The 15301-nt window shown below is 40.1% G+C and overlaps 1 protein-coding gene across 1 annotated transcript; it reads left to right on the forward strand.

Moving 5' to 3' along the window:
- The first annotated feature begins 5660 nt into the window (after window positions 1-5660).
- On the forward strand, window positions 5661-14826 carry zc3h15 (zinc finger CCCH-type containing 15). Its single transcript, XM_051380511.1, has 11 exons — window positions 5661-5873; window positions 8121-8210; window positions 8612-8714; window positions 8889-9041; window positions 9809-9900; window positions 10239-10421; window positions 11339-11419; window positions 11602-11667; window positions 11818-11928; window positions 13437-13572; window positions 13694-14826. The coding sequence occupies exons 1-11, from the start codon at window positions 5799-5801 to the stop codon at window positions 13888-13890; spliced, it is 1287 nt and encodes a 428-aa protein (XP_051236471.1). The 5' UTR covers window positions 5661-5798; the 3' UTR covers window positions 13891-14826.
- The last annotated feature ends 475 nt before the right edge of the window (window positions 14827-15301 follow it).

Genomic DNA, 15301 nt, shown 5'->3' on the forward strand with positions numbered 1-15301 from the left:
TGAAAACAAAAGATTATTAAAATGCAGGCATGCCTGCAAGGCTCAGACAAGTTGTGAATGACAGCAGGTGAAATGTTCATCTGTGTTGTTTTATTGGCAATAACAAGAACCTCAGTCATGCATCTGAAACTGATTTACAGGTTTCATTTCAAGCCGCAATAAATTTGTCTTTACTGTCTAAAATTCATCTGTTAATATTTCAGAAACACAGTTTATTAAGTCCTTAAATCGTAACAATTTGCCCAGAAAACGTGACATGACTCTTAACTCTAATAGTACTGAGCTTTACTGCCAGCAATTATCTGCTGGTAGGCGTACAAAAAAAAAAAAAAGTATATATATTCTTCTTTTTTGCCAAGTGGTGGATGTCTAATTTTGGAATGAAAGTCTTCATTTTTTATTTAAGAGAAGAAATCTAATTATCTGTGGCAATGTGTAACCTGGGAACACTCTGCTCATAATCTGGACTAAGATTTAAATCAAACAAAAACATGAATTTCTTACAAAGAGTCGTAAAGTAATTATTCTTTGTCAACTTTTTCCATTCTTACTGCATTATTTTATGAACACTTCTTCATCCAAGTCCATCTGCAAAGGAGATGTTCAGTAGTTTTTGGTGCATGATCCTTAACTGTGTCTTTTGTATCAATAATGAAGGAGGGTGCGTTCAACAGCGAGACAACATATACATTTTTAATGTGAAGACATTTAGTTATCTGTCAGACATAATCTGATCTAGAAGAGATTCTTTGTCTAGTGGCTGATATGAGGGGATACCTCATCAATTAAATGAATCACATATTAATTGTTTACTTGTATGCCATCATTTGTTAGCATCAGTTTGGGGGTGTTTGCCCTTTGGTAATCAGTGCCTGTTTGGGCCACATGGACATGATTTCCACTCAATTTCAATTCAGCACACAAACCTACACATGCCACTTGTGCCAACTTTAATCAAGAGCTTGTGGCTAACATCATCGTAAAGAATACAGACAAAAAAAAACATGAATTTCACATGGATTGTGATGGCTGAATCCAAATAGAAACACTGTCTGTGCCAACACTTGAAAGCTGCAAAAAAGATGAAATTAAAGTTTACAACAGCATTTCAGCTACTTGCTGTTGTTTGATTATCAGCTTATCAGAGATTCAGCATCGTACCTGCTGCCTGCACCACTTTTAAGTGGGTCTCCCCTCCCTTGCTGCTACATAACAAGCGGCTCGTCAACACAGCCAAATGGAGCACAGCCATTCTCCGTCAATGAGCACAACACCAGACATATTTGAATCAAAGATGTGGACAGCGAATCCGACGTCTGGAACAAAAGCATTTTGATTTCTGATGGATTTCATAACATATAATTACCAAAACATACACCTTAGAAGGGGCCGTTATTATAAATAAACCTTGTCGTGAGATTGTTTTCCGAACAACCCTTGCTTTTACCACATTCATGAATGTTCCCATCGTTTCCAGTTATCTGCCAGTGTACCATCATCCTCTGTTTCTCCCGCGCAGTTCAATTCAATTTTTATTGTCCCAAGAGATGAATACAGTTTGCAGATGGAGTTAACAATAAAATAATGGAATAGAAATATACAATAAAAAAGCGTAGTGGGAATGCAATAAAATAAAGGAACACAAGTGAAATCACAAAGAAAGTGTTTTATGCCACACAGACAATGAGCTGCTAAAACCCTGCAGGGAGTCAATAGCTGAATATACTGCAATAAAATCACCAAAAGGAATTGGTGTAGCACTTATGACTGACAGTAATAAGGTTTACAAATATTTCTATTCAGTTGTGAGAAGGAGTAGAGACATTTTATTCTACAGTTAGTGAATAATGGGACAGCTAGTTAAAGGAAAAATCCTCCTCCAGTTTAACATTGTTTAAAATAGCAACTGGAAGATATCTCAAATTCTTGTTTGGTGCTCTGTTTTTCCATGGATATTATAAGATATTTCCGATGCAGCTACAATGGTATAAAAAAGTAAAAAGGGCCACAAATGCAGCACTAAATTTCTCTCAAACATCAACAGCAGGCTAAACATGCTGTTTTGGTGTCAGTCCCTCAGGATTATTGAGCAAAGCACTTCTTTCTAGACTCTTCATTTTGCACCGACTTTCAACCGTCACACAGAGAGAAAGAAATCCACCAAGAGAAGAGGAACACACAACAATCACTCCACCGACAGTACCCTCAAGGGACCAGTACAATACATCCAGCAGACGAGTTGTGTTATCAGTAAAAGGATACGATTCTCCCTTTTCTCGGATGAAGAAACCGCGTTCTCTTGCTGTCACCACCACTCCTGCTCCTGCTATTGCTCATTACCTTAACATAAAACACAGAGCTAAATACAACAAGTTCACACCTGCTCCCTTGGGGTTGTGGGAAATGTAGGAAACTATCATCTAAACCAAATGTAGACAAGGCAGGTTTGAGGGGAACGTGGGATTCACAAAAAAAAAGAGAAAAAAAGAGGAAATTACATCAACTTCAGCACAAAGACTGATGAGATCTCAGCAGTGTGCAGGGAAAAAAGGCGGTAAGGTGATGGGGGGTCTGGGTCTTTATGCAGCAGTACACTCCTTTTCCATCCACAGATAAGTTTTCTTTTTTTCTTTTGGAGCAGGTAGTTGCCTGGGTGGGCCTGGTTGGAGGCAATCTTTCCTGCCCTTTTCTTTGACCCTGGTGTCCTGCAGCTGCTTGATGGGGGAGCAAATGACAGCCGATGACCCCTCAGCAGTCAGCAGTACAGACAAGGTGCTGCAGTTTGTCCTTGGAAGCAGGAGGAGGGCGAGCCAGACTGAATACCAGGACGCTTTCGATTACTGCCTCAGAAAAATTGGACTGGGATAGGTTGTGTGGTGTCAAGTTTTCTCAGATGCCACAGGAAGAAGATCGACTGTTGTGCTTTGCTAATTAGGCGAGGGATGTTTTCCTTCCATCTGCAGGCGTTAGTGGATTCAAGTGCATACATGTGTGTGCTTGTGTTTGTGTGTGTACATGACATGCATGGCCTCTGCAGCAAAGATCGATGTTTGTATGAATATGAAGAAAAATGGAAATGTAGCAGATACAGTGATTTATTAGACTGCCCTCTCTCTCTCTCTCTCTCTCTCTCACACACACACACACACAAAGATCCTCACAGAAAGAGAAAAAGAGGGAGTGGGAGAAAGAGAAAGAGAGGAACACGGAGAGAAAGTTTGCTCGAGGCAATATTACCCACCTCTGTTGTCTTAAAATCTAGCCCTCAGCCATGCAGTCAGGAGTTGTGTCAATATAGGTTATTATATACGCACGCACACACACACGCATTCACCGGCTAACCGAGCTGCACGGTGGAGCAGCACCATGCATGACAAATGTGTCATAAATAAATATCTCCACATCAGATTAAATGAAATAAAGTCGCATCAGAGCATGTGAGCAGGCACACAGACAGCACAGAACATGCAAACACATGACTTGATGACATGTTTGCAGCCAAGGATGCTGTTACTAGAACAAATTCATTGTCTCACTCTGGGACTCATTAAAGCACACGAGTAGGACTGTCATTATGTGGGAACCCAAACTGGGTAAATGTTGTCCCTTAAAACTAAGGCTCATTAAAACACACAAGAGCAAATGAGAGCCCAAAAGGAGCAGGCGTGTGTGACCCATTTTGGCTCATGACTGTGTCGTAGTATGCCGTATGACACACACACACACACACACATACAAATATCCTAAACAGTGAACTGGCCGACGAACTGAGACAGGATGTGGATGAAGGCCACACACGTCAAATGTGCCAGATGAAATCACATTAGTAACTTCAGTGAAATCTAATTAAATCAAGTTGAATCAGCAGCTGAGGCGGTAAAACCACTGCTGGTTGGCTCTCCGCCCTGCAGCCATGACACAGTCTCACGCTCCTGGTTACAAAAAGGGGTTTTCTTCTTAGCAGGAGTTCAAACACAATGGACTGCAGCCCTGTTATTGCAGAGGTTGTTGCTCTTCTTCTTTTTCTCCTTTCCCCTAATTTCCCCCCCGAAGCACTTAGAGCTCAGAGACCATACAACCTATACACAGCCAAGGTTTCCAGATAGGTCTAAAATTTCCTTCAATACTCGGGCAGTAAAAGTTATACCAGGGGTGTCTTAATTGACTGGCAGTCTGTATAATCAAACTATTAAATAGAGGCAAAATGCTAATAAAACAGTCTAGCCAGATGGTGGCTCTGTAACAATCTTTTTTATACTTAGGACAATTATTTGTAAACCACCTATTGTAGAAACACCATTTTTTTTCTCATGATTTCTTGGGATGAGGTGAATCAGATGTACACAGGAACATCCGTTTCTACACCATACTGAATTTTTTAAACAGTGTATTTATGTAAACTCCCCCAAAACCATTCACCCAATCATCTACAGCTTTGCCATTTGGCTTCTCTGGTCTCAAGCCACGATGTTTGAATTTAGTTGTTATAGGTGCTAGGGTGTGGCGTGAATCAAAGACAAACAAACAAACTGGAATTTTGCATGTAGCTGATTCTGTAATAACCAGATACTCGTAACTCCATAGTGGTTTTCTTAAACTAACATAATGGAGAAAATCTCTTTAGTCATAATTCAATAAGACTTTTCCAATATACCAGTGTTCATTTTTCCATTCAGGTGCTCAAAGTCACAGTTCCTTTTTTTATGGACCTTATTTCTTATTCTTGTTCACATCCTGATATCAATGTGCTCTCTGAGGATATACTGTATGTTGGAATTTGGATTATACTTGACCACTAGTCAGTCCCTTTCTCATCTGTTACTTCTCACCTCAACCGGCAGATATTGCAACACTGCCACCTGGCGGTTAAATGCTAAAACTGCAATGGATTTATAGTGGACCCTGACTGAAACCCTTACTCCACGTGCTGTGCACTAGCCAAAACCCATTATGAATAAAAAATATATTATAATAAGGTGCATAAAATAAATAGTACATGATTCCTCTCCCGCTTCAACTTAAATCCAATATTATAAAGAACGTGACCTTCTGTGATCTGTGTGAGTATTAATTGCTCATTTATGTTGTGTGTGATGTCGGTTATGGTCTGGTCTGTGTTGAATAAGAGGCTTTAATCTAAATTACACTTTTACCTGGTTAAAGCTTATAAAATCCTATGAAACAAAATGAAATAAAGAGCAGACCAGTAAAGGGAGAAACAGAAATATTGGCTTAGTTAAAGGTCAAGTGTGTAGGATCACCTTCTGAGTCGAAGCTACGAAACACCCAAAAAGCCAGTATTTGGTTTGTCTCTTCTGGGATACTACATAAACAAGGCGGTTCATCATGGCGCCCTCCACGGAAAAGGACCCGCTCTATTAGATCATTATTAAGTAAGAAAAACACAACGATTCTTAGATTCAGGTGATTATACACTATTGAAAACAAACCATTTCCATTTCTGCCAACAGAGCCTCCTAAATGATACACACACGTACTTTCTGGATTAATCAATGTGCCTATTCCACGAAACACTTTAGGTTTTCATGTTTGTTTTAACATGTTTTAGTTATCTGGATAAACGTATATATGTTCAATTGACTACAGTACCCGTCATGCCTCTGGTTGTGCGTGATGACGCCACAGAACATCAACAACTCACATGTGGCCTAGAGCGGCGAGCGCCGTTGCTGTGTTAGCAACAACTGGGTAATGTGGAGCTGACTTCCCAGCCGAAACATCACATTAAAATACATTTTATTTGGCTATACGCGTTGATAAGCTGTACTTGAGCCAACATGCCTCCGAAGAAACCCGCCCAGCCTGCGGGAAATAAAAAAACTCAAGAGAAGAAAAAGGAAAAGATAATTGAGGTAAAAATAACACGAGTTAGCATGTGGGTATTTAGCGTTGGCGCTAGCTCGCTAGCTCGTCAGCTAACGGACCGCCGCACCGTGGCAGTCGGTCAGTGCTAACCGAAGCTAACACAAGTGCCGACAAGTAAAAGCTAAAGTTACACTGGTCTCTTGGTAGTTGTCAGCGTTACCTAATTGTTCATCAGTCGTTGTTGTTAATGTAATAGCCGTTTAATACAAATGCAAACCACTATAATTCAATCGTAAGCAACTTAGCCAACTGTCACAAATGCATGTATCTTACGGGGGTGGTCCAGCTCCTAGCAGGGCCGACCGGCCCAGTAAGTGCTCACACTTGTCCTTTTTAAGGTTGATATATGTCCCTTTAGTCAGTAGCCCAAAGTATTTGCTATAACATAACGTATTTCTACTATATTCTATGATTAGCTTGGTTGTTTTTGAATACATGAACGGGCAGCAGAGCGCGGTGCGGCGGGCCTGTTGTAGTCGGCCTTACAGGACGGACGAGGGACCACATTTGAGGCAGTTTCGATGCCGAGCTAAAACAGGAGAAAAGTTTGTCATTTTAAAACGTGATTTGCGTGTTGTCAGTGAGAGCACTGTTATTGCCGATGTTGGCTCCGCTAACCATAAGACCGTGTTATATTTCTCTGTCAATGGGACCATACCGGCTTGGTAGCGTTAGCCGCCTTTTGCTGCTGTACAGGCTCAGATTGGACTGCAACGTGTAATCGTGTGCCAGATGGTTTAATATCCTGGGAGTGTGTCAGAAAAGTTTGATCTTAGGTGATTTAATTCATGAAGACAGATGTTTTATTTGCTCTGAATGTCACGAGTTGGCAAATATCTATCATCAGTCTAATTTCACAACAGGTAGTGATACTGAGCAAGCCCACTAGATTAATAGCACTTTGCCTGTCACCTGTAATCCCATGGAAAGACCAAAACCAACAATGAATATATTTAGTTAACAAGTACTGACTGTAAATAAGGCCTAATATAACTTATTTCACTTTGCCATGGACCTCCATTGTTGTCCAGAAACTATTGAAAACTCGTGAGCCACATGGTTGCACAGGGTGACATGTTAACCTGTGGCTGAATATAGTCTCTAAACACACTGGTTACAGTGCCCAGCTATTTTGGGAAATCACTGACCCTTAACAATGAAATTATATATTTATGTCTTTGAGTGTGAACCAATGAGTGCCACAGACAAGGTAATGAAGTCAGAAACGATAGAGGGACAGGCTAATGCATTGTTACACAGCCTTGTTTCTCTGAAAATGTACGTTATTTTATCTAAATCTTATTTAAGAGTCTGTAAATATTTATGCTGAAAAAGAAACTGTTTTAGAAACAATCCGTCTTGTATAGTCACAAGAAAAGTGATTCCAGACAATCCATCAGTAAAAAGTTGTCACATCTGATTTAATAAGATTCAATTTGCTGATACAGATTGTTGTTGACCCAGTGGTTGTTGACAGATTATAGCAACGTGATATAATGAATCTTACTTTCTGTCTTTTGCCCCTTTCCTAAGTAGCCAGCTCTGTGTGGCTCAAATAAGATTCTGGTTTTCCCTGAAATCGCTTACTAATTACCATTGTGTCCACATATTGGTGTTTATATAACCAAAGCAGCTGCATTAGCCTGAATTTTACTACCTCTACACACTGTGATAACAGCAACTTTGCAGCTTCACGTCACACTTGTGTGATGCATGTCTGAATATTACTGTTGTGATACAGAATCGACACGAATGCAAAAGCAGAGATGCAGTGTCAACTCGTGTCCCTGTTTTCTGTGCCATTCTGATTATTTGAAAATGCATTAAAAGACGAGCGTTTTTTGTTTTGTTTGTGTTTTTAACTCTTCAATAATTGCATGTATACTGTTTCATATTATTATAATATTTGGCTGCAAAAAATTATATTATTATATTTACCAGTATATCCTGCAACTTTATAGTGGGTTTGTAGATGTGGGTCATCTGTAAACCAACCAGCGACAGTCACATAGTGGGATTTGACCACCAGAGCTCTACATCAGATGTTGGTGGACGTGTGTACCAGTGCAATGTAGAAGCAACTTTATTGATGCTTCTAAATGCTTCTAAAATTCTCATCTGGGGCAGGCCGAAATCACAGTGTATAGAGGCCAATAAGATCTGTGCTGCTACAAGTGGCATCTCTGGGTGTGTTGTCAATGAAAGTAACTCTTGTTTGGCTTTTTTTTTTCTAGGACAAGACATTTGGCTTGAAGAACAAGAAAGGGGCCAAGCAGCAGAAGTTCATCAAGAACGTAACCCAGCAAGTCAAGAGTGTCAGACCGGTTAGGAAGCAATTCTTGCTCTCACTATCTGTTTTTCCCCATTCTTTAATAGCACTGATTGTCTCCCTCCTCGCTTTCTAACTCTACTTTTTTTCCCTCACTATTCCAAATAATTTTAAATATCAGCTAGGAAAATGCCACATTTGTCAGAGACAACTTTTAGTTGACTAGATGGCACCACCTATCAGGAGTTTAGTCTCCTGTCTGTATGGTAGATATACAGATCTGAGTGCTCAGATATGTACAACGAATAAAACAACTACTTACAAAACAAGCTAATGTCATTGGCTCAAATCATCTTTAACTATATCTACTGTCTGTGTGTGTGTGTGTGCGTGTGGGTGTGTGTGTGTGTGTGTGTGTGTGTGTGTGTGTGTGTGTGTGTGTGCGTGCATGTCCAGGGTGATGCAGATAAGACCAATAAAAAGACAGACAAGAAGAAAGAATTGGACGAACTCAATGAGCTGTTTAAACCTGTAGTCGCCGCCCAGAAAGTCAGCAAAGGTAACCAAGTGAAAGAATCAATTTTAACTGTTAGTTTCTCATTTTAGTTGTTCATGTAAAAATATAACTATATATGTGTAAATATATTTGCCGGTTGCTTGTGTGTGTGTTTATTAAATTGACCAGTTTACTAGAAAAGATCATTAATTACTTACTCTTCTCTCTTGTCCTCAGGTGTTGACCCAAAGTCAGTGCTGTGCGCGTTCTTTAAGCAGGGCCAGTGTACTAAAGGTGACAAGTGCAAGTTCAGCCATGATTTGTCAATGGAGAGGAAATGTGAGAAGAGAAGCGTCTACGTGGATGAACGAGATGAAGAGCTGGAGAAAGGTCAGTGTATAGTGTAGGATGACAAGGATAAAACTGTATAGTGCTAAGTGATGTTAGAGTTGGGACCAATCAGATCCTGTATCGGTATAGGGAGCCAATATTAATATAATTCACATTTTACATATCAGACTTACATCATACGTCTGATGGTTTCATGAAAATGTAATGATGCAATTTCAAGCCCATAGCAAAATATTATATTACAAATTAATGAATTAGTAATTAAACAGTACTACAAAGATATCCAGTAGTCCCCATATTGTTTTGTCTCCAAGAATTCTATATGTACAGGTGGAGCTTGTGCTGTACCATGAGACAGCTGTAACAGTATAATAGCATAACTCAACATTTCCTTAGTTTGGAGATAATTTAGTCTTGAAACACAGAAGAGAAAGATATATGCACCAACACCCTCACACCCTGTTGCAAAAACGTAACTACCCCTCCCTTACTTAATGCAGATTCTCAGAAACAGTGACTGTTACATGACAAAACGGGACAGATTCTAATTAAGTGATGTTTTTTGTTTTTTGTAAGAATGTTGCATCTGCACCAAGAAGTACAGCTACAGTGTTAAACATATAAAGTCAGTAGGTGTAAACGGTATACATGTTGGTATTGTAGTGACATATAAAAATATTAGTATTCATGTTACCCGAAATGACCACGAAAAGCTCTCTGTTGTGCATTCCTAGTAAACGTTTTTGTGAAAAATGCTTGATTACTTGTTGAATTAATTAACACTGGGCCTGGTATGTTCCATTTAGACACCATGGACAACTGGGACGAAAAGAAGTTGGAGGAGGTGGTCAACAAAAAACACGGAGAGGCTGAGAAGAAGAAAGCCAAAACACAAATTGTAAGTCTGAGTTAATAATGAATGAAGACAGGGAAATGAAATGGTCCATCAAATGTCCATTTGATAATTGATAATGAACTGTGCTGAGAGAGACATGTTGAGGGGCCAACTGACTCTCAATGTCTCTCTCAGTTTAAATGAAAACAAAAGGCAGTACATTTCTGTCAGTGATGGAATAAGTCCATCAGTGATTATGAGGTCATTATGAGATGCTGTTTTGTCCCCAAACACATGGAACCACTTGACAGTCACTTGAACTTAAAATTCGGCCAGCTAAATACAGTCTGATATCCCTGTACCCTCTCTGTAACATTATCTACTCTGTTGTGTTGTTGCAGGTGTGTAAGCACTTCCTGGACGCCATAGAGAATAATAAGTACGGCTGGTTCTGGGTGTGTCCAGGAGGGGCCGATGTCTGCATGTACCGACATGCCCTTCCACCTGGCTTTGTGCTGAAAAAAGACAAGAAGAAGGAGGAGAAAGAGGATGAAATTTCGCTGGAGGAACTCATAGAAAACGAGGTATGGATGGATGGGGAGAGGCAAAGTCTCTATGATGATACTCCAATCCAGCAAATATTTTTAGAGGCTTGTGGTGAATAGGAGCAGAATAGGGGGCTTGGAAAAAATGGGCTGAAAGGAATGCTACTGGGGATGCTTCATCACTTTACTTATGTGCATCCATCTTTATTCCATAAACTGGATTTTGCACCAAATCTCAACAAACATGGTTGCTGCCATCATGGAGGTCCAGTGTAGACAGCATCTTTAAATGATAAAGAAATTTGTTTAGAAAAATAGATTGTTGTCTGGAAGTTGTTGTAGAATGATGATGATAAATGTAAGTAGCATTTCGTCAAGCCTCCTCTCCAAAACAAGAGTTTGTTCTTCAATTTGCCACCCAGCTGTAAGAAAGCTTAAACATAAATACACAACTGCTCACCACAGTTCCATCCAGTAGAAATGTTAGTGTTTGAGTCTAACGTGGTAACACGTGGTGGTTAGCTCACCATTCTGTTAGATGTTGGCTAACAAGCTGACATTAGTACTAGCAATTATTAGGTAAATAAACTTTATTACGCCTCATTACATCTTTTAAAAACAGTGCTTCACATATGCACATTAAAGTATACTACAATAAAGATGAGCTCAATGAAACAGAATTAGTTAAATTGTAAAATGCCAGTCTATACAGATAGACTGGAAACAAAAGAAAGATCATTGATCAGTAAAAAAACAACTCAGAAATAAATCTGAGAACCAAACTGGGAAATGTAACCAGTTCCCTTAAGATATTGTTGCCTAACCGTTGAGCTCCTCCATCAGGGCTACCACACAAGGTCTGATGTGAAATGCTTTCTAAATACTGCATGTGACTGTTATTACCATGGAAGCTGTCTTTACTCTCCACATCCTGATGTCCGCCTCTCTCCCTGCAGCGTGCAGCTCTCGGTGCCGATGTGACCCGGATCACCCTGGAGACCTTCCTGGCTTGGAAGAAGAGGAAAAGGCAGGAGAAGGTTGGAACACGTTTGCTTTATTAGCATCAGTTTGTCTGGGCAATTCCAAGTCCCTTACATTTCCCTGTGCAAATGAGGTCTTGTGATGATTCAGGAAATACTCGCATGTAGTTTAATTCCACAAATAAATCATAAAATGTTTTACGAATCTTATGTGCATAAACGTTTTAATTGATTAACAGGTGGACAAAGCGAGGGAGGAGATGGAGAAGAAGAAGGCCGACTTTAGGGCTGGAAAATCGCTAGTGGTAAGTTTGGCTCCAGCTGGTGTGTGAGTGTGTATTTGTCACAGAGTTGTCAGGTAGCTGTTTGATTTCTGTGGTCACAGATGCTATATATAGCAAACAGTATTTATTTCCACACTAATACTGGATTTGATTTGATCACATGATCTGTAGGTGAGCGGCCGTGAGGTGTTCGAGTTCCGTCCAGAGTTGGTCGACGACGATGATGCTGAAGCCGATGACACTCGATATGTCAGCGATGAGGAGGAAGATGATATGGAAGAGGTAAATATGAAATGATTATGAACAAATTTAGCAGTTGATACCAGAGACACAGACGGAGGAGAGAGCTGACAACTGTGAACTCTGCACAAAAGTTTCGCAACTAAATCACCTGCACGTGACATAATCTTCTTCCTGTGGCATTTAACAGCCGACTAGAGTATTTGCAGAATTTTGGTATCGACGTGGTACCTTAGCATCGGTTCAGGTGACATCCCTGTTTGTGGCACAGTCACAGAATGTGAGACTCTGCCTTCTGTGGAGATCATAACCTCCTGCAGTCAATGGTTATTTCATTTGGCTTTGTATGACTTCATATTGATTTGTGCTCGCACTTGAAGTGAGATGTCCCAGCACAATAACTGCACTCAACATTATTTGGTGTCTAATATAGTTTACATTGTTTACAGAATATCTGCAGTATGACAGTGTTGTGATGTCTGCTCTCAGTCTGTCAGCGTTTCCCAGCTTATTTTGGTTATGCTGTGAGGTTGGTGTTGTCAGGCAGTTATCTGCAGGTCACTTTTAAAGTGCTTGTTGTAGTGCTCCACGTGAGATCATGGCTGTGGCTTTTACAGTGAAAATGTCATTTATGTGTCTCTTACTGCACTAATGTCCTGTAATGGTGTTCAAAATGTATCCCAAATAAAGCCCACATTTCCAGGTTTAGCACATAAATTGAAAAGTAACAGCAGCAAACGCTGGCTGCACAAAGAGAGGTCAAACGAAAAGTGAGGCTCTGGTGATGTGGATGATGTGTAATCCCTACAGTTTCCACATCTCAAAGATGAGACGGCAACATTTTCCAGTACACTGTTTACTCTCATTCATAAGACATTATAATTGAGCTTTCTTACAGGTGATGCAGAGTGCTTTAAATGGTCTAATTCCTGCTGAATTGCAGCTGCCTGCTTTTTCACACAACAAATGATTTGCCTGTTAATTATCCACACCTGCTGTGTGCTGCTGTGTAGATCCAGGCAGTTAATTAATACGTAACATGTTTAATGCACCAACAAGACATTTTTTATTCTTAACTTAATTAAACACAATTTAGCTATTATTCCTGGTGGATTTAAAAAAAACCCTAAAATGTGTAATAATTTGTCTAACTATAAATCAGGTCCCTTATTTAAGCAAACATCACTATAAAAAAATAAATCCTTATTTATACAGCTGGACTTAAATTAACACACGAGGACTCCTTATCACCGTATATCACCAACACACTTTGGGACATGTTAACTAACATTCAGTATTTGGTATGTTAGACACAATGGATAATAAATGACAGGTTTTACCTCGAGTACACTGGTACAATAAATCAAAAGCAAACACATCTGCTTGAGTTTGTTGTTCAGTAGTAACCAACATGAAGGAAACTTTTATTTTCACTATTTATTCTCACAGACCAAACTGTACCAGATATCATCAACATATTACTTTCATGTTATTTTAGCCTCTGTCTTTGTGGCACACTCTTCTCTAAACCTTATTTATTTTCATTACAGATCAGCAGCACAGAGTTTCAGGACATAGACTTATCCCGTTTCGTTCCACAAGAGGTCGACAACACAGGCATTACCGTAGCATCTACGGACCGCTTCACCTCTAGGAAAAAGACTCAGCCAACGGAAACAGACAATGGTAAGAAAAACGTACTCATTAGTGATTTCTGCCTAGTTGGTAGGCCGAACTATCTGTTACCAGCAAATACATTTAGTTAGAATCATAACTTACAACTTACTTATTCCTCTTCTGTCTACAGAGGAACTGCTGAACGGAGCTTGCGGTGGCGCTGAGGCAAACGGTCTTTCGGGAGCAGAGGGAGGCGGGGAGGACGGAGGAGGGGAGGAGGACGAAGAAGAGGAGGAGGAGGAGGTTCCGGTGGATGAGAACCTCTTCACGGGAGAAGATCTGGAAGAGCTCGACGAGGAACTCAACACACTGGCGCTGGAGGACTGAGAGGGAAGCACGTGAGAGGGAGGGAGCGTGAGGTGGAAGTTAGGACGGACTTTGTGACAAAGGGAAGGACAGATGGATGCATGGAGCTAAACAACAAAGAGACCAGATGTTTGAATGATTTTAAATTTCAGAGACTCCAGTAATAAAGCCTGATTATATCACGACATCACTGCCTGTCTCGGCCCCCTCTGTTTTCTGTATCGCCCCTCTCACATCCCAACATGTCCTCGGTTTCTTTTGTCCATTGGGTGTCCAGATGTCCACAGCAGGGCCAATTAGGGTTAACCAGGGGCCAACTCCACATGAATGTGTCAGAACTTCCATATAAAGAGAATCGGGCTGCTGTTGTTAATGTGCACTTTTTGTTGCACAACGTTGAAACTGAAACTACTTTTGATAAATTAGGCTTCAAGTGCTTCTCTACCCGATCACAGTTAAATATTGAATATAGTGATTTGCAGAGTGAGATAATGTAAGGGCTTTAAATTGAAAGCACTATACTTTGGGGTTGTACTGTGAGAAAACACTTATAATAATAATAACATTATTAATGGATGTTTAAAAGAGTTGTTGTAAATGGAAGTTAGACAATGTGGGAAATGAACAGGAGTGATTCTGTTGTAAGAAACTGAATCTGTTCTGCTCTCATACCAAAATAAAAGCTTTACTTTAGGGTTGCACTTTCATCTTTCTGAGGAACATTTCTTCTGATCCATTTCATTTAGCTAAAGTTAAAGCCCTGTTGAAAATGTCATGCAACTTTTTGAAGGAAAAGTCCAGACAAGCTTGTAAACTGTTGGCCCTCTTTCTGAGACCAGATTATTGCTATAATTCAGCCCCAGCAGGGACACCAAATGGTCCCAGTGTCAGCCCAGTATTGTAAATAATATTCTCATGAGTTGCCTCCTGAAGAAATAAAAGATTACTGTACATCCAGCGTGTGTGTGTGTGTGTGTCTTTTAAATGATGCCAGGTCCCACATTATGATTAAAGCAGCCATAGTTTATATTTTTATGATTTATTAATGACCGTATGAAAGGGGTTGCTTGTAGCCATGTACCTACAGAGAATTAAAACCCCAATATGCAGCTCCCATCGGCTTTACAGAACTTCATGGTGAGTTTCAGCTGATTGTTTATCTGTCCAGACAGCATTCACTGTTTGGATTCATGTTCAACACTGTTTTTTTTAGAAAAAAATAAAATAAATCCACTGTACACTGCCTGCTCAGCAGCAAGTAGAGAGGTGCAGTGAGGGACTGGTAAACACAGTGGCTCATTCTGCAGCGAGAGGCAGATGATTTCTCTCAGGAGACCAAAGACAGAGCTAAAAGAGTGAACGTCTAATATGTTAATGCTGGATGTGTAAAAATGAAACTGTCTTTGTTGTGTTCACAATTTGATTCTGCAGT

This window comes from Dicentrarchus labrax, unplaced genomic scaffold (assembly GCF_905237075.1).
Source record: "Dicentrarchus labrax unplaced genomic scaffold, dlabrax2021, whole genome shotgun sequence".
In the NCBI taxonomy this organism is placed as follows: domain Eukaryota; kingdom Metazoa; phylum Chordata; class Actinopteri; family Moronidae; genus Dicentrarchus; species Dicentrarchus labrax.